The 21,115-nt window shown below is 52.3% G+C and overlaps 1 protein-coding gene across 1 annotated transcript in view; it reads left to right on the top strand.

Moving 5' to 3' along the window:
* The first annotated feature begins 12,594 nt into the window (after positions 1–12,594).
* LOC144724258 (netrin-G1-like) overlaps positions 12,595–21,115 on the top strand; it is a 67,811-nt gene continuing 59,290 nt past the window's right edge. Inside the window, exon 1 of the mRNA XM_078603235.1 lies at positions 12,595–12,924. Within this exon, the coding sequence (XP_078459361.1) occupies positions 12,595–12,924 (330 nt within the window). The remainder of the gene's footprint in view (positions 12,925–21,115) is intronic.

The raw sequence follows: 21,115 nt of genomic DNA, 5'->3' as shown, positions 1-21,115 counted from the left end.
GTTGGCTACGTACGGTGCGACAGAAGTTCAACTTAGACAATACATACATAAGTGTTCGCTAACAGCACTTGCCCAAAAAGTCTGTGAATGATATACAGGGGATGTTTGTCTTTGTATTGTAATGCACCCAATAGAGTCCTGCTAAAAATATACTGTCGTGGAATTACTGAATTGTAATGAATCTCAGTGTTTTCAGAATACTGTCTGCAGGGTGTGTATGGCGAATGTGTGTCTATGTAATACTCCAGAACAACACCTTAGCCTTAACCGGAAAAACATGTAATTGGCGACGTTTCGGGTAATGACCCTGCTTCAGAGCATACTTTATGTGCGACATGAATAATGGGCATCACTCGATGAAGGGTGATCGCTTGAAACGTCGGTGTTTAAAAAATGCTTCTAAGGCCACAGTGTTATCCTTTAAGAATGCGTAGTTTGTATGTGTTACTTGTGTTTGTGCACCACTGCCAACGCATCAACAGCAGCAGCAGCAACACAATAAGTTAAATGCTATAGAATATCGTAACCGCGTGAGTAACCGATGTGAAATTATCACTGACTGGACGGGCAAGAGATTTCACGCGTATTTTAGTTGAATCGTTTTCATAATCGATCACCGGTTCCGACGGCCGGGAACCGGTGATCGACAGTCATGACTTGCACAGATCGGCACGCGAGAAGCCGACAAACCGCACGGTGGCCCAAGTTTCCGTGGTTTCTCAGTGGCAAGGTGGATGGGGGCGAGCCCTGCAATTGCTCCATCACGCCTCGACTGGCGGAAGAGGCTCCGCGAAGAGCGGCGTTTCTCGACTCATTTTCATAGGGGGGATGGGGCCAATTTCGCCGATCAGACATCGTCAGAGCGAGGGCCCGCCACTCATTTAAAACCATTTCGGGTTTGGACACACGGGAGCGCGATGGTGGACAGCAGCAGATTTGTGTGGATTGTCGCGGGCCGCACTAAAGGCCACCACTGGGGCCGTCAGTGGCCCGTAGTCCTTGCAATGAAGAACTGTGCCCTCGAGGGTGTTTGGCCTACTCTTCCACCCTGACGGGACTGTCTTGGAAGAGGTGGCCGTACCCACACTTTGCCCCACCGCACGCGACCTACCGATACACAAACTGTGGTGAACCCATCTGCACTGCTCGGTGGACCGAGGCAATTTAATTTGGGGGGACGGGGGGACGGGGGGATTTTTTCAGCTGCCGCATCGGGAGATAGGAATCGAACCAGGCGACTTTCACTGATGTTGTCAGTGGCTGTGAGCGGGATTCGAACTCGGGTAGCCGGGTTTGTAGCACAGTGCGCTCAGCGCTACACTACCGAACCACATCTACTCCTACTCACTCACACACACACACGTGTTGTACACACACACACGTGCTACACACACACACGTGTTGTACACACACGTGCTGTACACACACACACACGTCCTGTACACACAAATACACGTGTTGTACACACACACGCACACGTGTTGCACACACACACACACACGTGCTGTACACACACGTGTTGTACACACACACGTGTTGTACACACACACACACACGTGTTGTACACACACATGTGTTGTACACACACACACACGTGCTCTACACACACACACGTGTTGTACACACACACACACACGTGCTGTACACACACACACGTGTTGTACACACACACATCGGCCTAATCAATTGAAGTATTTCCTTTCAGTCAATCTTTCTGTTCAATCATCTCCGCTTTGATTAAGGCCCATCGCCCGAAACGTTAGCCCTCTTGTGTTATACAGTTTAAGATACATTTTGTTATACATAAATATATTACTTTTGCAGAGCAGTAGGCGTGCAACAATTTACTGTCCTGACGATTCGATAAAAAAAATAACTTTCTCACAGTTCAGAGTCGCGATTTGAATTCAATATACCAATTATATATTCAATAAATATTTATTTTAAAAAATGTAGCGCCCACCAGTGGCTGCGCGGGTCACATGATAATTGTTGTTGTTCGTTTGATTTTTAAACCACAGTTGCTGAGCGCGGTGCCCAAAGGCCAGCAACAAACGGCACCTCCAGAGTTTTGACAGAAGAGAGGAGAGAGAGAGAGTTAACGACGCTTCTTGTAGCGAGCAATGGTTGAAGTGAGCACGCCTAAGGCAAACACAGAGGCGATGATGGGAAGAGGTGAGAAGCAGAGAGAGAATCGTTTGTGCCATACTCACAATATCGATCCTGAACGCGAGCTATCACTTTTCATCGATGAGTCGATGCATTGTGACGTCAGTGCAAGGCGGTCATTATGGCAGCTGCTGCGGGTTTATTTATTTACTTACTTCATGCGCATGGAGTCGGTTTGATATTAAGCTTCATTTAAAAAAACTCGTACCAGTTTGGGATTAGGAGATAAATGTAATCCAGTTAGTCCAGGGTCCTTCGTTGCAAGGCCCGCGGGCAACTGGAGGCCCTTGGCGGCCTTCGTGCGGCCCTTGAAGTGCGGCCCCCGACACGACACAACGCGTGAACACACCAACACCATCACCGCGTGCTGCTGTCAAACCCCAAACGGTTTCTGATGTGTGGCGGTCCTCACACTGATGATGTCTTGTCGACGAAAGTGACCCCTCCCCCACCCCCCTCTGAAAATGAGTAAAGAGCGCTGAGTGGAATCGCCTTCACTGAGCGCAATGAAGGAGATTCCAGTTCCCCGTTCGTGTCACGGTTAGGGCAACCACCTGAATATTGATCGACAAAATTGAGGAATCCGATTAGCTATAAAGCTCTTTTTTCGCACATGTTAGGGCGCTGCGTTCAATTCACCGTCGCCACGCACTCCACCAACCCGCACGGACAATCGTCGTCTTCTTCTTTAGTACGGCCGATGTATGTTGAACTTCTTTCGCACCGTACGTAGCCCACCGTGCTAAGCCGATGTGGTAGTAGATGTTGACGCAGAGCGACAACTACAATGTCACATGCAGGTGGTCAAGCCAGACAACCTCGTCAAGGAGTTGCCGAGTGTATCGTCACTGCTGTGACGTCTCCTTCGTCGTATTTGTCGACCGGACATTGCGTCGTTACACGTTGTACGGTCCGTTCTGGATGCCCGCAGTCGCAGACTGGGGAGTGTTTCGTTTACAGTTGTGCATCAGGTATCCACATCTGCCACGGTGTGTGTCGTGGGTGCGGCTTAGGGTGGGCCAGGAGCTTCGTGTAAGATCAGAATCAGGGATCTTCTGCGTTGGGTCTTTGGCAAGTTGTGTGTTTGTGAGTTCTTTTGAATTCCATTCAGCTTGCTGGTGAAGTCTGGTCAAACAACTCCCTTGACCGATGCGATGTCGGGAGGCGGCTCTACAGCAGTGGGTTGACAGAGGGATTATGCACGGCGTGCGGTGTCGTTGGGGGTGTAGTCATGCATCGATGCATGACTTCATATCGATCCCTAAGCTCGTGATACATGCATCACATTGCACGCGGATGCATCGACGTTGTCAGATTTGTCTCTGTTGTGCATACGAGATTCACGTGACCCCTGCAGCCACGAGAGGCTGCTCAATCCACTACATTCACGGAACAATGTTCGTCAACGCAGTGGATATGTGGACGTATGCGGGGAGCGGTGGTGCAGCGGTTGGTTGGTTCCTAGGTTGACTCAGACACAAATTAGTACCTGGTGCGGTGTGTAAACATCGCCACTGGGGAGACAAAGGCGGCCGAGCGTGGTGCTGTCCACCCGCCCCCTCGCGTGCTTTGCCAGCCTTCATAAGTGCTACTCACTAGCAGCACTTACCCCAACAGTCTGTCAAGGCTATACGGGTGATCTTTATCCTTGTGTGTGTGTGTGCGAATCGATCGGCTGTGACCCAGAGGGCCAAGTGGCCCCGCGGGACAGTCGCTCTGCGGCTCGCGTCGAGGCGGGGGCGATGGTTGCGTATGGGCGATCAGCAAATAATTAAGTTGGCACAGATCGAAAGGATCGATATTTCGCTGGGAGAGGAGCTTAAGAATTCTGCCGTGAGCCGTTCGTGCCTCTGCTCCACCTCCCCGCCACGCCACTCCACCCACCTCCGCGTCCCCATCGGCGTCAGGCCACGTGGACGCAACGCAAACACCAGTAGCATGTATGTATGTGTGCTGAACGTCTTTCGCACCGTACATAGTGTGGTGGGCAGGGGCGTCCAAAGGGGGGGGGTGTGCGGGGCCCGGGGCAAACCCCACCGTGTGCCCCCCCCCCCCCCGACGCCTTCAAAGTAAACGGGGAGTATCACTTCAGACAACGTGACGTCCAAGCGCCCCCCCCCCCCCCCAAATTGCGGGGCGCGGGGCGGCCGGCCACAATTCGCCGTGTACCCTAAGGGACGGCTCTACTAACGGGTATCAGAAGATTACGCGTGCTTTAATTGGGGGGGTGGAGGTGGGGGGGTACGTCCAGGCAAGCTGGCCACTCTCACCCCGACGACCCAATTCCCAGACAGGCACAACATCGCTCGACACCTCCTCTTTTAATCTGGACGAAATAAATAAACGACGGTGGCGTGTCCTTGTTGTCCCCCAGGCATATGCCCGCGTCTCGGCGTCACGTTCGGCCATGGATTCATTTCTCGCCGAATATATATGACGTGTTTGTTTGTGTCTCTGTCGCCGGTGTAAAGGAATGCGTGCTGCATAGGTGGGCAGAGCACGATTTGGTAGCCACAGCCTTACATAAACAGGGATACTGGGTGTGGTGTGCCGGGCACGGAAGTATACATTCATCACCGGCGTGCATTTTGAAATCCACTGCAATTTAGCGCTTGAAATGTTTAATTAAACGACGTTATTTCCTCCACTACCGTCAACATCAACCATGTCATAGACACTGTACATAGAACCTCATGTCCCTCTGTCATGCAGTAGTAATAATAATACGGCTGCGTTCAAGCAATCAGGAGCCTAATTAACGTCCTTTGTAAAATATGGCCCCACAGGACACGGCCGTGTCATCAATAATGACGGCAGATGCAGCAGCAGCGATGGCTGTTGTAGCAGCAGCAGTTGAAGCAGTAAAACTTGAAGCAGCAGTTGTAGCAGCAGCGATGGCAGTTGTAGCAGCAGCAGTTGTAACAGCAGCAGTTGAAGCAGTTGTAGCAGCAGCAGTTGTAACAGCAGCAGTTGAAGCAGTAAAAGTCGAAGCAGCAGCAGTTGTAGCAGTAGCAGTTGTAATAGTAGCAGTTGAAGCAGTTGTAGCAGCAGCAGTTGAAGCAGTTGCAGTTGAAGCAGTTGTAACAGTTGTAACAGCAGCAGTTGTAACAGGAGCAGTGGAAGCAGCAGCAGTTGAAGCAGTAAAAGTTGTAGCAGCAGCAGTTGTAACAGGAGCAGTTGTAACAGGAGCAGTTGTAGCAGCAACAGTTGTAGCAGCAGTAGCGGAAGTGGCAATTGTAACAGTTGCAGTTGTAACAGCAGCAGTTGTAGCAGCAGTTGTAACAGTAGCAACCGCTGTTGCGGCAGTTGTAGCAGTATTTGCAGCAGTGGTCGTGACAAGAGTAGCAGCTATAGCAGCAGTAGCAGCAGCTGTTGCAGTAATGAGCAATATCACTCGCAGCAGCTGCAAGAGCAGCGTCAAAAGCAACAGCAGTAGTTGCAGCAGAATGTTGCAGCAGCAGTTGCAGGTCCTAGCAGAAGCCGTAGCAGCAGGTGCAATAGTTGCAACAGCAGTAACAGCAGCATTAGAATCTTGGGCGGCAGCAGCACTAGCAACTGTAGCAGCAGTATCAGCAGAAGTTGCAGCAATCAGCAATAACAGCAAAGTCAGCAGCCGCGATAGCAGCAGCAGAAGCATCATCATCAGCAGCAGCAGCGGCTTTAACAACAGCAACGTGTGCAGCAGTTGCAGCATCAGCAGCAGCAACTAAAGCAGAATCATAAGCGGAGGCAGCAACAATAGCAGCATCAGTAGCAGCAAAGTCATTAGCAGCAGCAGCGGCAGCAGGCGTTTTCAAATCTCACACCGTTGTATACGTCTGCGTGTGTGTGTTTATTGTGTGTGGGGAGTGGTGGCGGAGTGGTCAGCGCACTGCACTACGAACCCGGCCCGCCCTAGTTCGATTCCCACGGACGAACAATAGGTGGTGAATATTTGAACCGGTCCTGGGCCTCCCGCAGGTCGACTCAGCCTCAACTTAGTATAAACATCACCGATGGGGAGACAAAGGCGGCCGGGCATGGTGACGACCGCCCAAATGCCGCCTTGGCCTTCACATGCGATCTCAAAGAGCACTTGTCCCAACATCTTGTGCAGGGTATAAGGGGGATCTTTGTCTTTGTGTGTGTGTGTATATGACACTACCGCACCTCATACAACACTCTGGCTGCATTCGTCACAGGCAATCCATCATTTCGTAAGTCCACCCCTATAACGAGACACGAATGTACGCACACAGTGGCACAACGCGAAAACAGCTGATGCACAAAAACTGCACCAGGCACTCATTTGCGGCTGAGTCGACCTTAGGGAGACCCAACGCCCGTTCTGATGCTACTTGTCACGAGCCGCCGATGCGAGCCTTAAGCAGGGAACCGTAAAGCCTCGCCAGACTTTTTGGGGCAAGTGCTTTTGAGCGAGCGCCGATGCAGCCCACCCACGAGGGGGTGGGTAAGGCCAACGCCATGCCCGGCCGCTTTTGTCTCCCCATTGCCGACGTTCACACGCCGCGCAAGGTCCGGGCACACACGCGCACAGAGCCGCTATCAGTGCGGCTCCATCGCCGTCTCCTTCGTCGCGAGTGGAGCGGCGGGGATGAGAGAGAGAGGAGAGAGGAGAGACGCCGTGCGGGTCCGCACAGCGCGGGGCTGGGGAGCTCCCGCACGTGGGAGAGACAAAGGCGGCCGGGTGTGGGGATGGATCGGGCCACTCATCCACCGTCGCGTGTCGTTGGATGCGGCCTTCGTTTGGCGCTCGCTACCATCATTAGCCCCGGACATTCTGTTTAGGGTTATAAGGGGTTTGGGGAAAGTGGTCGTGGATGTGGTCTGTCCACTTGTGGTATGAACCCGGCGACCCGGGTTGGTATTCCCGCTCCTCTAGATCGACTCAGCCTCAAATGAGTAACCTGGCGCGGTATGTAAACATCGCCACGAGGGAGACAAAGGCGGCCGGGCGTGGTGCTGGCCACCCACTCACCCCCTTCGTGTGCTGTGTCGGCCGTCATAGGTGTCACTCGCTAATAGCACTTGCCCCGACAATCCGTTGAGGCTATTCGGGAGATCTTTGTCTTTGTGTACACATCACCTGTTGGCTGAACGAATTCATGAATGAACGGTGGGCTGAATGAACGAATGAACGATCGCGCAGACGAATGAAAGCGGACCGTTGAACGATTTGCCGGTTGTATGAATTAATTAACGTGGAGACGAAGGGTACAGACGGACGCACGCACGAATTAATAAACAGGCGGGCAGATTAATAAACAGATGCGTAAGCAGGCGGACAGACGAATAACCAGGCGGGAAGATGAATGCGAAGGATGGGTGACGAGCCCAACGCACGGCGAGGCGCGCCCATCGATCGCGGGCGCGGTCAGAGAGAGACAGCGCGTGGCGGCTTTGCGGATACGTTCTGCTGAGCTACACAGAACAGGGACATATGGGGGGGGACCCACTCCTTGTTTGTATTCATTATCGCGACACGCGCTCCTACCCCCCCCCCCCCCAGCGTCGGCCCATTGGGATCCGGGGCCGTTTGTAGTCCGCTGTGTAGCCCTCGGTAGACTGTTGGGGGTAAAGTCAGTGGCGTAGCTGCATTCGCAGCTCAGGGGGTGTTGCAATATTTGATTTGTCTCGCACGGTCAAATGAATTGAAAATAAACGTAAAACAAACCCCTAAATCAAAGTATTCTCGTAAAAAGAGAAAATAAAATTTCAACCGCATTCTCATATTTTTTTGTTCTTTTAAACTTGAAAACAAATCTCAACGGCGGTTGTCAAGGGGGCCCCAACTCATCTTCTTGGTTCTTTCGGTAAAGTCACGTAGAATGGAAATAATAAAATAATAAAATAATAATTATTTTATTACTTTTATTTTTTTATTATTTCCATTCTACGTGACTTTACCGAAAGAACCAAGAAGATGAATGCCTGCAGTCACGAAAGCTTTAAATCGAAATTTAAGGGCCCCAACTCGTCGCCTTGGAAAGCAGGGGGGTGGGGGGGGCAAGGCACCCCCTGCCTGCCCTACCCTAGCCACGCCCGGTCGTCTTTGTCTCCCTCGTGGCGATGTTTACCACACACCGCACCGGGTAATAATTTCGCAGGGTTGCTGCTACTCTGCAGGAAGGTGGCATGCCGAGACTTGCAGCCACGGCCATAGCGACATGCATCCTCGATGTTGTGTGCCGGGCGCGCAAATATTTTACAGAGTTGCTGCTACTCTGCAGGTAGGTGGTACGTGGCTAGCGAGATGCGCACTCCACGCGGCACTCCGGCTGCGGAAATCTAATAACCCTGATTCGTTCCAACTTCAATCGTGCCCTTCGTCGCTGGCCGCCTGGCGCGGTTGGGGCCTTTCAGCCCTGTGCTTCCGCAAACCGTGATTTTTAAAACAAAAATAAAATAGAACGAGTTGGTGGTGGCGGTGGTACGCGTCGTTCCGGAGCCGCCGAGAAAGTCTCGGCGCGTCTGGCTCTTTCTGTCCGCCCGTCCGCCGGGGCGATGCGCTCACGATGTTGGAGGCGAGAGACGGGCTGCCAGGATTAATTAAGCAGCATTGCATCTCACGCATTAATAATGATAATAATGACGACGATGATGATAACATAATTACTGACTCCCTTCCATTAGCTCCCCCCCGACCTCCTCCCTCGACTCCTACCAACCCCCCCTCCCCCCGTAATTCCTCCGGATCGCCGGATCATCACCCCCCTCGCTCGCATTTGCAGCCCTGCCACCTTGTGCCGGCGAGCGTTCAGATGGTCTTGAAATTCTTCCCCCCACACCCCTACGGCATCTGAACAAAACAGCAACAGCAGCAACAGCTACATGTTTAACGCTGTGGGCCACTCCGTAGGGCTACATCTGCATATTTAATGCTGTGGGCCATTCTGCAGGGCTACAGCTGCACGTTTAATGCCATTCTGCAGAAATCCCCGGGCTGTTAGGTGAGCGCAGTAGTCGGCTGGTGGCTACGTTTGTTGCTGCACGTGTCTGCCGGTAATTCTCCAGCACTGTGGGGGCAGCAGCATAGGGTTGGTAGATCACGCGCAGACGGTGCGCTGAAACTCCCTTCCGATCCGTGGGCTTCCAGTAGGTGCAATACCCTTGGCTCGCCAGCAGAGGGCAGCAAGTGGACTGATCACCATCTGTTTCCATCGGTAGGGGGATAGAGTGTTGCTTCCCTCTCATCATGGATTGGCTCCAGTGCAGGACCCTCTTGAAAATGTGTCCTACGACTCAGCGTGGCATTCCTGGATAAACAAACAAAGTTTCTTATAATAATTATTATTATTATATAATAAATTGTCTGTTTAATGCTGTAGGCCATACCACGGACTCTGGGGTGGTAGCTGAGTGGAGGAGTCCGCTTGTTCCACCTGAATACCGCTACTCATTTGAGGCACCAACTACTCATTTGAGGCTGAGTCGACCTAGGGGATACCCAGGACCGGTTGTGATAATGCGTCACCAATGTTGGCCGTGAGCAGGGGAATCGAACTCTGGTCGTCGGATTCGTAGCGCAGCGCACTAAATACCGCACCACCGTTCCCCTAATCATAGCAACCACACATATACACGGAACATCGAGTGGGTGGGCAGATGAAGATGATAATGACGATGATATTGACGGATGGTGGTGATCTTGATGAATGCTCCGTGCGAGTGTCGATAGGCCGGAGAGACCGAGGAGACAAACGCGGCAGCCGCCACGTCCGTGACTCCACAAGTGTCGGAGAAATTGTGCACGTGCGGAAGGAAGGTTGCCCTCTGACCCGACAACTGCCGGGACTCATCCTTCGCAGTTGATTATCACCATCATTAGCCAAGACGGCCGCAAGAAACAAATTAGCCTATCATTTGCATTCACACACACACACACACGTAAACACTAACAAAGACAAAGATCCCCCGGGTAGCCTCTAACGGACTGTTGGGGCAAGTGCTGTTAGCGAGGACCCGTTCAGGCTAAACACTAACAAACACTCGCGCGCGCACACACACGCATTCATACATTCAAGCACTCACACACACAAGCAATCACAGGTCTACACACACACACACTGACAAACACAAGCGTACATAGAACCACAGACACACACACAATGTAAACACACTCATACACACTTGCGCACACACACTCAACAAACACGCACGCAAACACCCGCCCCCCACTCTCACACAACACACACACACAACACACACATAACACACACATATACACACATACACACACACAACACACACACCACACACACAACACACACACAACATACACACCACACACACTCTCTCAGTAGAACCCCACTCCCCCCCCTAAAAAAGTATCAAAAAAGTCTAACCAATACGAACTCTGCTCTCACTTTGAAAATCAGTGACCTATTCATAATCGCAGCTTACATAAGCAGTCTTAAACGTGGATTTAGGAACGCTGGGCTTGTGGCAGTGCAATCTAAACCACCCCCGCCGCCTCCTTCCTCCGTTATAAAGGCAGCCAGCCCTGCTCCGGCTCTAGGTAACAGCATCATCATCGTCGTCGTCGTGGGCATGCACTTGGATATTCCAATCACGGTAATGGGACTCGGATCCTCCCGCCAGCGATAAGGGGGTCAATCGGCACGAGTCTTCATCATCCCCCAGGGAGCCGGTAATGGGGTCAGTGGCCAGCGGGAGAGCTCTCTGCGGAGGGCAGCCCGGCGCACGCGCTCAGCCGCAGCAGGAGCAGCAGCAGGAGCAGCAGCAGTCACGGAGCAGGTAAAGTCAATGGAGCAGCATCACGCACGCCTAGGAGTTGAGACGGCCCACGTGTACCGGGTGCTTCAAAAATATGTGAACACTTACATGGGATTCATCTTCTTGGTTCTTTCGGTAAAGTCACGTAGAATGGAAATAATAAAATAATAAAAATAAAACATAATAACATATTATATTATTTTATTATATTATTATATTATGTTATATTATATAATTATGTTATTTTATTATATTATTATTTTATTATGTTCAATTATTATTTAATTATTTCCATTCTACGTGACTTTACCGAAAGAACCAAGAAGATGAATCCCTGCAGTCACGAAAGCATTACATCAAAAGTCTCCCACTTGTTCGCCAGCGTTGTGCCTGGAATCTTCTCCAGGTGGTCTCCAGAGCCTAGAGGCGCATTTCTAGTGGTGTTGTTGAAAATTCTCAGAAATGTTAACATTTTTTGAAGGACCCTGTAATCATTGTATGTATACATAATATTAATGTAAGAAACTCAACGCATCTGCTGAAAACGCTGCGGCCTTAAAAGGATAAATGTTTAAGAAACAGGAGGGTTTTCTCCGCAACTCTGGCTGCCGCCTGATGATGCTGCTGGTAATTGCTGGTGAAACGTCGTACTCGAATTGTAAATGTCGTGGGTTCACTCTCCAACACATGCCGGTGTGCTGTACTAGTAACGAATTGGCACGTTCTGTTTACGTCACAAACATTACTAATTGGCTGTGTCGGGTGGTGGCGGGTTTCACGACACATTTGTATTTACGTGATCTAACCCAAAAACCTCTGTTATGGATAAATACGTATAATGCACAATGGCCCTTATTCATATGTATGTACTGTATGTTGAACTTCTTTTGCGCCGTACGTAGCCAACCGTGCTAATCGGAAGATGGGGAAGGACAACAAACTAAACACAAAAAGCAGTTATAGAGAAATTTGTATTTCTGTCTAGATGCAAAAGTGCATAACTCCAGTGGCTTCCTAACAGCACACAGTGTGCTTGTGTGTGCCATGTAGAAGAGCAATTTTCAGAAAAAGTCGCCTGTTTCACTTCATTGCTTATTTTCCCGCAGAAATGGGCTCTTCCACACAGCACATACGAGCACGTCACGTGCTCTGAAGAAGGGCCACTGCACGAAACGTCGCCTGTTCTATTTCCGCGGCAGTCTCTTTGACGCGCATGTTGAGTCTGTGCTTGTGCACCACTTCCATCGCAGCCTCTTCGTCGCAAGTCGCAAGTTGAACTTCCTCGTTTGACAACACGTGTGTGTCTGTGTGTGTCTGTGTGTGTGTCTGTGTGTGTCTGCATTGTGTCTGTGTGTGTCTTTGTCTTTGTGTCTGTGTGTGTGTCTGTGTGTCTGTCTGTGTGTCTGTGTGTGTGCCTGTCTCTGTGTGTGTATCTGTGTGTGTGTCTGTGTGTGTCTGTGTGTGTGTGTGTCTGTGTGTGTGTCTGTGTGTGTCTGTGTGTGTCTGTGTGTGTCTGTCTGTGTTTGTGTGTCTGGGCACTTCTTGAACAGAACTCTACGACTCGCAAATCGTTGAGACCACCACCACCACCGCCGGCACCACCACCACCGCCAAAACAACCACCACCAAGCACCACTACCACCACCACCACCACCATCCTGGAGCCGTAACGCTGGCGTCCTCCTCGTGATGCTGGGAGTCGTGGGCAACACTGGACCTCGAGTCCCCGTCGTCCGGGTTCGAGTCCCGGTGCGGGTCGCTGTGGCTTGGCCCACGCTGCCGCTGCTGCTGCCGCTGCTGCTGCTGCTGCTGGGTCTGTGTCTGTGCGGCCCCCGCCGGGCGCTGGCGCAGTACGACGTCTGCAAGAGCACCGTGAGCTGGGACTCGAAGCTGCTGGCGCCCGCCTGGGAGTACTCGGCGTGCCAGCCGCCCACCGCCGACCTGGGCCGCTTCGTGCGCGTCAGCCTCGAGCCGCCCGACATCACGTGCGGGGACCCGCCAGAGCGCTTCTGCACCCTGGTGAGGGGGGCGTGGGAGAGGGGGGGCTGGGAGAGGTGGGGGGCTGGGAGAGGCGGGGGGGCTGGGAGAGGTGGGGGGGCTAGGAGAGGGGGAGGCTGGGAGAGGCGGGGGGGGGGGGTCGGGGAGAGGCGGAGGGGGGGGCTGGGAGAGGCGGGGGGACTGGAGATGACTCCCTGTCTGTGCGCGCTGCTGCTGCTGCGGCTGCTGCTGCTGCTATGATTATTGGACTCGTGGGTGTGACAGCGAGGGCCGAGCGGCGTGTGGCCCACAGGAGGGTCTGTGGTGCATTCGCTCTCAGCGAGGGGAATAACCCCAGCACGCTGCCCTGCGTTGATTTCCATATAGAACCCTAATGGGTGAGTGGACGGGTTCACGCGCGCGCGCGTGTGTGGAGTTGTGAGAAGCTGCGCTACGAACCCGGCGACCGGAGTTCGGCTCCCGCTCACGGCCAACGCCGGTGACGATTACTTGAACCGATCCTACCTCCCCTAGATCGACTCAGCCTCAAATTTGTCCCCGGTGCGGTGTATAAACGTCGCCACTGGAGAGACAAAGGCGGCCGGGCGTGGTGCTGGCCACCCACTCCCTCGTGCGCCGGGCCCGCCTTTCATAGGCGCTACTCGCTAACAGCACTTGCCCCAACAGTCTGTTGAGGCTATACGAGGGGGGGGGGTTCTTTGTCTTTGTGGTGGAGTGTGAGGGCTGCAGACCCGGGGGGTGAAACACGCGGTCTGAGTTCACCTCCATCGCTCGGCTCATCGGATGGCGCTGATAACACCGTGTAACAATTTATATATTTTTGTTCCTGGGTAGTAAGTGTTATTTTCTAATTGCTTATGCCTCAAAAGTACATAAAATGGATATTATTCCCCACAAACTTTGCTTTTGTGACCATATGTTGATTCATATGTTTTATTTTTTCTGACTTTGTGAACGCAAAAACACAAATTCGCCAGTTCTCTCATTGAAAATAGGTCAATTTCTAAACATCACTGTCCTGGTCACAAAAGCAAAGTTTGTGGGAAATAAATGCAATTTTCTATACTTTTTATGCATAAGCAATTACGAAATAACACTTACTACCCAGGAAGAAAAAATGTGTTACCAATTATAATTGGTGAGAGTGGCCGTCCGATCCTCCTCCACACGCCCCCCCTCCCACCCCCCTCCCCTCCACCCCTCCCCTCCACCCCTCCCCTCCACTTGGGGGTTTTGCAATCGTGGCGAGGACGATAAAGGGGTACCGGCGAGTTGCGATGATTGCTCCCAGGCCCCGCGTTTGGCGTCGTCTGCGCAGATCATCGGGCGCAGCTCCCTAATTGACGATGCACGCTTCTATTAGGGGCTTAATCGCGTTAGGAGAGCGCGTCCTGCGCGTTTGCCAGATGCGATGCCTCTTGCTGCGCGTGTTTGTAGCGGAAAACAAACACAACACACGGCACGATACAAGACACACACACCACTACACACACCACTATACACTACATACACAATACTACACACAACACCACACACAACACCACACACACCACGATGCATTCCACATAAAACACTACACACAACACGACACACACAATCATACACACAGCACTATACACTACACACAGCATTATACACTACAATAACAACCGCCATTCGCCACTAAGTGGCGGTGACGTCACCACGACGCTTGTGCCAGGCTATGTGCACGTTGAGGCCACGTGAAGTGTCGAACGCCCGCTGGCAAGAGGTCACGGGGCAGATCCAGGTGCCACGGGTTGACTGACTGAGATGAGTGGCTGATGCACCACCTGTGCCCCCTATTGTGCCAACTTGCTGTGCTTTAGTCACCCTGTACAATCACCAGATCATCGGCATAAATAGCATTGTTGATCAATAGGGAGCCATCCCTTGACCACACCAGCGCATCGATCAGCCTCCCATTATATCTGTATTAGATGGAAATTCTTCCGGTACAGATATAGAAGGCTTCATGAACTACTTGGTGGAAAAAGATGTTGAGTAATGTGGGAGCCAGAGGACATCCCTGTCGCACCACAAGGTGAACAGGGAATGGCTCCGACTCCCGGCCACGTAGTTTTACCAGGGCCTACACACACGACACTACAGACAGCACAAAATACTACACACACTACACACAACACTACAGACAGCACTATACACTACACACACTACACACAACACTATAAACATCACTCCACACCACACTACGCACAAAACTACACACAACAACACTACACTATACACTACTGGATGCGGCGTGCCGGGAGCAGAGATACATACTGCACTGTGCACTACAACAGCGTCCATCGTGAATGCATCTCGTTGGCTTCGTATCAGCTCATTCCCTCTCATCTCTCATTGCTCGTCCGTTCCCCCTCTTGCGTGGCGAGTGTGCATTATAGACATTGCTTTGTGGATTTGTTGTTGTTGTTCTAACAAGTAAACAAACAAACATTAGCCCGTCTCTCCTGATAAATGGATAACTCAGTGGCAGTGCATCGACCTGGGTCTTGCGTCAGGGATGGCAGACGATGTGGATCTAACACAGCGGCCGAACAGGACCGCGTCTCTTGACGTTGTGCCGAAATAGTTGGGGGTATTTGTGTCTAGATTTGAAGCTTTCGTGACTGCAAGGATTCATACTCTTAGGTTTTTTCGGTATAGCCACGTGGTTGTCCCACCTGATGACGGACGACGTGATTGATTATTTTATTTCTATTATTTCTAATATTTGTATTATTTATTTTTTATTATTTATTTTTACCTACGTGACTTTACCGAAAAAACCTAAGAGTAGGTAATTGTGTCTTGGAGAAAGAGGAGTTCAGCCACGGGGACAGGGATTCGGCAGCACGGACAGCCGAGGGTGAGGGCGCGGTGTGAAGGGAGTTACAGCTGAGGGAGGCAGCGGTGGCGAGATGTTGACTACCTCGCCTGGTGTGGCTCGTGGGTTCGATGCCGACCCTGACGCCTGTTGTACATTTGGAGTTTGCGTGTTTCTCTCTCGCCGTGGCGGCGTGTATTTTTCTCCGCGTCTTGCCGGGTTTTCCCCCTCCACATTTATAAACGCACGTTTAGAGTGTTTGGCTGCGATAGATTTCTACACGACCAACCACTTCGTAGGGCGATCGTTTGTGGCCAGGTACCTCCTGATAAATCCACGCGACCACGGGGTGAGCCATACAAACTCCAAATATACAGCAGCAGGCGTCTGGGTCGGGATCGAACCTACAACCTCCTGCATACCAGGCGAGGTAGTTAACATCTCCCAGCCACCGTGGGTGCTCACGGTGGCAACAACAGCGTGTTGTTGTTGTTGGTGTTGTTGTTGTTGTTGTTGGTGTTGTTGTTGTTCTCACGGCGTAGGGTAAACGGTCACGTGGCGGCACGGTGACTCTTTACTGCCTGCAGCGTTCTCGAGGAGGCCGAGCAGAAACATTACTCCCCATTTTCCTCTGAGAAGTGTCAGGCTCGGCGTATTAAAATGAACGACCCTGCGACGGTATTTGTTTTATGCCGCCGTAGGTGTCACGCAGCCGAGCCCTCCTCGATGCCGGGGAGGATAAAGGAGGAGGCTTAAATAACTCTCTCTCTCTCTCCATCCCATCCGTGCCGTATGTCACACGGCTCTCGGGTGACAAATCGCGACGAACGGTGGCTTTCAGCCGGGCAAAGTAGAGGAGGAGGAGGAGGAAGGGGGGTGGAGGGGTGGTGGGATTCACGCGAACACAACAATCCGACACGGTGGTGGAGTTTCCAAATCAAAGCGCCGGCCACCGCAGAGAGAAGAAACGGTTCGCTCCCCGTTCGTCACGGCCGGATCGCGTGTGCCAAAGCAAAAAAAAAAAATTACATCTCCCGTCCCTTCGTCGCTTTCAAATATAAGAAAAAAAACAGATTGATGGGCGAGGTGTATTGTATCAGTTTTTTTTTTTGGAGAGAAACAACATTTTTTGCGCCACGCTAATAAGCCATTAAGGAACGCATATCAGTCGGCAGAGGGGGCAGCATAGCCCCGCAAATTATTTATACCGCTCGAGACAAATTTGCTTCCAATACGATCGTCGCTTAATTGCTGCGTGACAAATTAGCCGCGTGGGGAAATTTATTTTTGTATTATTTTGAATTCTTCTTGTTGTTGTTGTTGTATTTAATGCCATGGGCCCCCGCGTTTGTAAGACGTTTGATGCCGCGAGCGCCGGGAGCCGTGGGGGGGGGGGGGGGGGTCGGTGGGTGGATGTAGGGGGTGGTGGAGGGGGGTGATGGAGATTGGGGGGGGGGTGTTGGTGGTTTGGGGAGGGGGGGGGGAATCTTTACGCGATGGCGCCACGTGTTTGTCAGCTGATCCGTGGGGGAGCTATTTAGGAATCTGTCTCCACTCATTTTACCGGCGCGTGCAAAGCCCCACACCCCCCACTGCCCGCTCCTCGCCGGGTGTTTATTTATGAATCTAAATCTGGCAGATGGGGCACGAAACATCGGTGCAAATTGTGTTGGGAGCTTCCTGTGTGGCATTTGCAACAACAACAACAACAGAACCACTGGAGCTGTACTGTCGTTTGCTCCTTGACAACGCCACCTTAATCGCGCAATTAAGATTGAGGTTTTCTTTGTTCTTCTTCTGGTAATAGATTTAGAGGGTCATGAGAACGAACTCACACAGCCGGAGTCGCCCAGAATGACACCTGATCTCGGAAGCCAAGCAGGTGAGGGCCTGGTCAGTGCGGCGTTTGGATGGAAAGACCGCCTGCCCAGGAATGGCAGACGTTGTATCGGCATGGGCCACGAGATGAATGAGAGATGCCGGATGGAGGCAATTAATTAATGAATCTGTCTGTGCGGAGCTTTGAGTATCACTCGTCTAGTATGGGTGGTGGGGTTCTATCCGTGGGTTTCTGCCCGCACTGAGTCACTTTCATCAGTCAGTGCATGGAAGTGGCCAAACATCCCAATCAATGCGGCAGGATCCTCCCGAGATAGCAACTCAGCGGGGGGCGGGGGGGGGACTATTTTCGGTACAAAAAAAATCGAACTTCACGGATAAATTCAGAGCCCGTTGCTGTACCTGTGCAGGAGTTTGCCGAGAAGTACTTTTTCGTTTCGTCCGTCTCACATAGAAGTGACTTGGGTCACGCCGTGGCACGCGCGAGCATGAGATACAAACACCTAAGGAAAAACATAAATCCATGTCGTGGCCACAGAACAACTTCATCCGTCGTGCGGGCGGCAGCGCAGCGTTTTTACAAAATACCCAGCCAAGTGCTTCGGGGGGTCGGTGCAGGCGGTTGACTCAGCCCAACTCGTCCCCTGCCATAGAAAGGTGGAATTTCCATCACTGGCTCAAGGCTGTTAACGCGAGATGAGCATTTCCCAATGCTCATTTGAGCGCACGGTTTTGATTCACTCTCAGTGAGAGAGAGAGAGATAGAGATAGGGAGTGTGGTTCAGGGGCAATGGGAATCCACACGCAAGCGGGTAGGCAGCCAGAGCCGGCACCAACAATTGCCCAACCTCTGTGATCCTATATTGAGATGTGTGGCTCACTCCATTAACGAGTGTTTATACACGTTGGGAGTAAAAGTGGTGCACGCGGAGTAAAACCCACGCGTGCGAGGATAGGTTCACGCTCACTCCTCGGTGCGGATGGAAATCACAAATAGAAATCAACCCACGTGGTTGCACTGCCACACATGCCCTGGCCGTTCAGCCACGAGACGGCGACCGGGATGCTCACGGGGCTGGGAGTTTCACGAATGTGCGTGCGAATCCACCAACCCTCGCTGAGCCTCCACACGTTTCCGGATGAGAGTCCACGTGTGCGGTGCGCGTGCTGCCGTTAGACCACGTGACGCGGTTGCTGCTGCTTTGCGCAGCACGTGGACCGCGCCTCAAGGGAGCGTGGGGGAAACAGACCCCCAGGGCGCACGGCGGCTACGCGTCGAGGGCAACTCGAAATCCGCGTGCTCTCTTCCCTACACGGCGCCGGATCGATGCTGAGCCCGTCTGTCAGCGTCGCGACCCCACCAATAGCGCGCCGCAAGCCGATGAACGATATTCAGTGGATGAATATCGGCCTGCAGCCCACAACAGGCAATCTTTTGTACGGCGTCAGCAGCAGCAGCAGCGCATCATTAGCAAGAACAGCTGCTCCGTGTCCTCCGAAATTCCCGAAATCGTTGCTTTCGCCCGCAAACAAACCGAAACTTTACTTGCCAAAGAGACACAAACCAAAGCGACGATGATGATGATAATGATGATTATAGCCGTTGCTTTAGCTAAACGCCAGTGTTGAAATTCACGTTGCAGCCTTAAGCACCACGTGTGCACCCCCCCCCCCCGTGACCTGCCACCGTGCCCATGGCTGCAAACGACCAAAGTGATTCTCTGTTCAAATCATCCGTGAGCCATCAGTGCTTGTCTCCTGCTCACAGCCTTCAGCCAGTGGTGGAAATTCAACGTTGCTATGGCGCGGAGCGAAAGTCTATCCACGGGACAACCGTCCACGATTGACTTGCCCGTAAAGCGGTGCTTTATTTTATCGACCCCCGAGGGAGGGATGTTGATTGGCTGAGTCGATCCCCCTACCCCAACCAGGAGTTGGACTCGCGTACCTTGCGATTGCGAGCCGATCGCTCTACCGCTGAGCCACTTGGCCAACGCGACAAACAAATTAATGTGGGCTTTAAAAAAACTAGAGGCTATATCTATATACAGCCGTTGTTTTAGCTGAATGGCAGTTTGAAACTTCACAGGCGCTGGCGCATTGACATCAATAATGCCCGTCGCAGAACACAAAAAGAGAAAACTTTACCAAACAATGCCCCGGGTGGAACAAACGCACGGCGGGAACTCCACATTAAAAGGGGAGACAGAAGGCCGCGGCACGTGTGATGTCGGGAACGCGTCGCCTCCGCTCATCAGCAGGCCGCTCGCAAATGAACGCAGCGCAACCAAGGTTATTGTATTGCATGGGGGGGGGGGGGTAAGATGTTGGTGGGGGGCTGGGGGAGCTAACAGCCCCTCCGCTCACCTCCCTTTCCCCGCACCACCCTCGCTCCCCGCAATTTTCATGATTCAGGGTATGCGATCCTGAACTAAAGTGCACACTATTTTTTTGTAATTTTTTTACAAGATAAGGGCCCCTCTGAGCTGTGCAGATCTTTTTGAAGAGGCGACCCGGGCCACCAAATGATAGCCCAACAAAGTGGCTCGTCATCACCACGTGGACATTTAGAGCAGCCGAACCGTGGTCGTGTGAATTTTTCTCCGGGCCCTCCGGTTTTTCCCTCCACATGTAGAATCAACATCACCACGCGTTTAAGAGTATTTGGCTGCTAGAAATGTCCACGTGATAAGCCGCTTCGCTGAGCTATCATTTGTGATCGCCAGGTCGCGTCTGAAACAAAAAGCTACGTAGCTCAGTGGGGGGGGGGGGGGGGTGGGCCTTACCTGGTAAAATAAAAAAAAAATCGTTGAGTTTCAACAATTTTTTTTGGTAAGTGGCAGCAGCATTTCGACAGCGCTCACACTTCAAGGCGCTTCTCGCGACCTCCCCCCCCCTCCCCCCGTAGCGGGCACGAGGGAATTACCCGAGCGCCGCGCTGAGCTTTGACGACAAACTTCCAGTGGCGTCTTCAAGTTAGCCAGACGAGCTTTTTTCATTCCTTCATCCGGTAGAGTTTTTTTTCGCACCGGCACAAATCGATTACACCGCGCGGCGCTGGCGAAGCGATGACGTGCGACCCCGCTACAGGTTACCGTCACCCCCCCCCCCCCCGTCCGTGCCCCCTTTCGCTCCACAAATCACTCGCGAGGTGGAGTTTTGGTCAACAAACGTTTTCACCCTCCCCTCCAGGGTCGATTCATTGCATCCTGGTTCGAGAGCGGTCGTGCCACGTAACGCTGCGGGCATTCGCGACCGGCGATTGGGCGGCGCGCTGATTGACGTCACACCACACCTATGCAAGGCCCGAGTCCGAAGGACATTTGCAGGTTTTTGGCCACCGCCTGACGATGCTGGTTGTAACTCAACAAACGAAACGTCCGCACCGAAATTGTCAATCGTTGGGAGATTGCTCTCCCACCACACGGGCGGTGCTGAAGCAGGAATTGGCACGTTTGTTCATCACGTGACAACTCTATGCATTGGCCGTGCCGGGTGGAGGAGGGGTGTACGACACACATTTAA

The sequence above is a fragment of the Lampetra planeri genome, chromosome 20 (assembly GCF_965212315.1).
Source record: "Lampetra planeri chromosome 20, kcLamPlan1.2.h2, whole genome shotgun sequence".
Taxonomy (NCBI): Eukaryota; Metazoa; Chordata; class Hyperoartia; order Petromyzontiformes; family Petromyzontidae; genus Lampetra; species Lampetra planeri.
The sequence above is the reverse complement of the archived record's forward strand: the minus strand, read 5'-3'. Positions and strand labels throughout refer to the sequence as shown.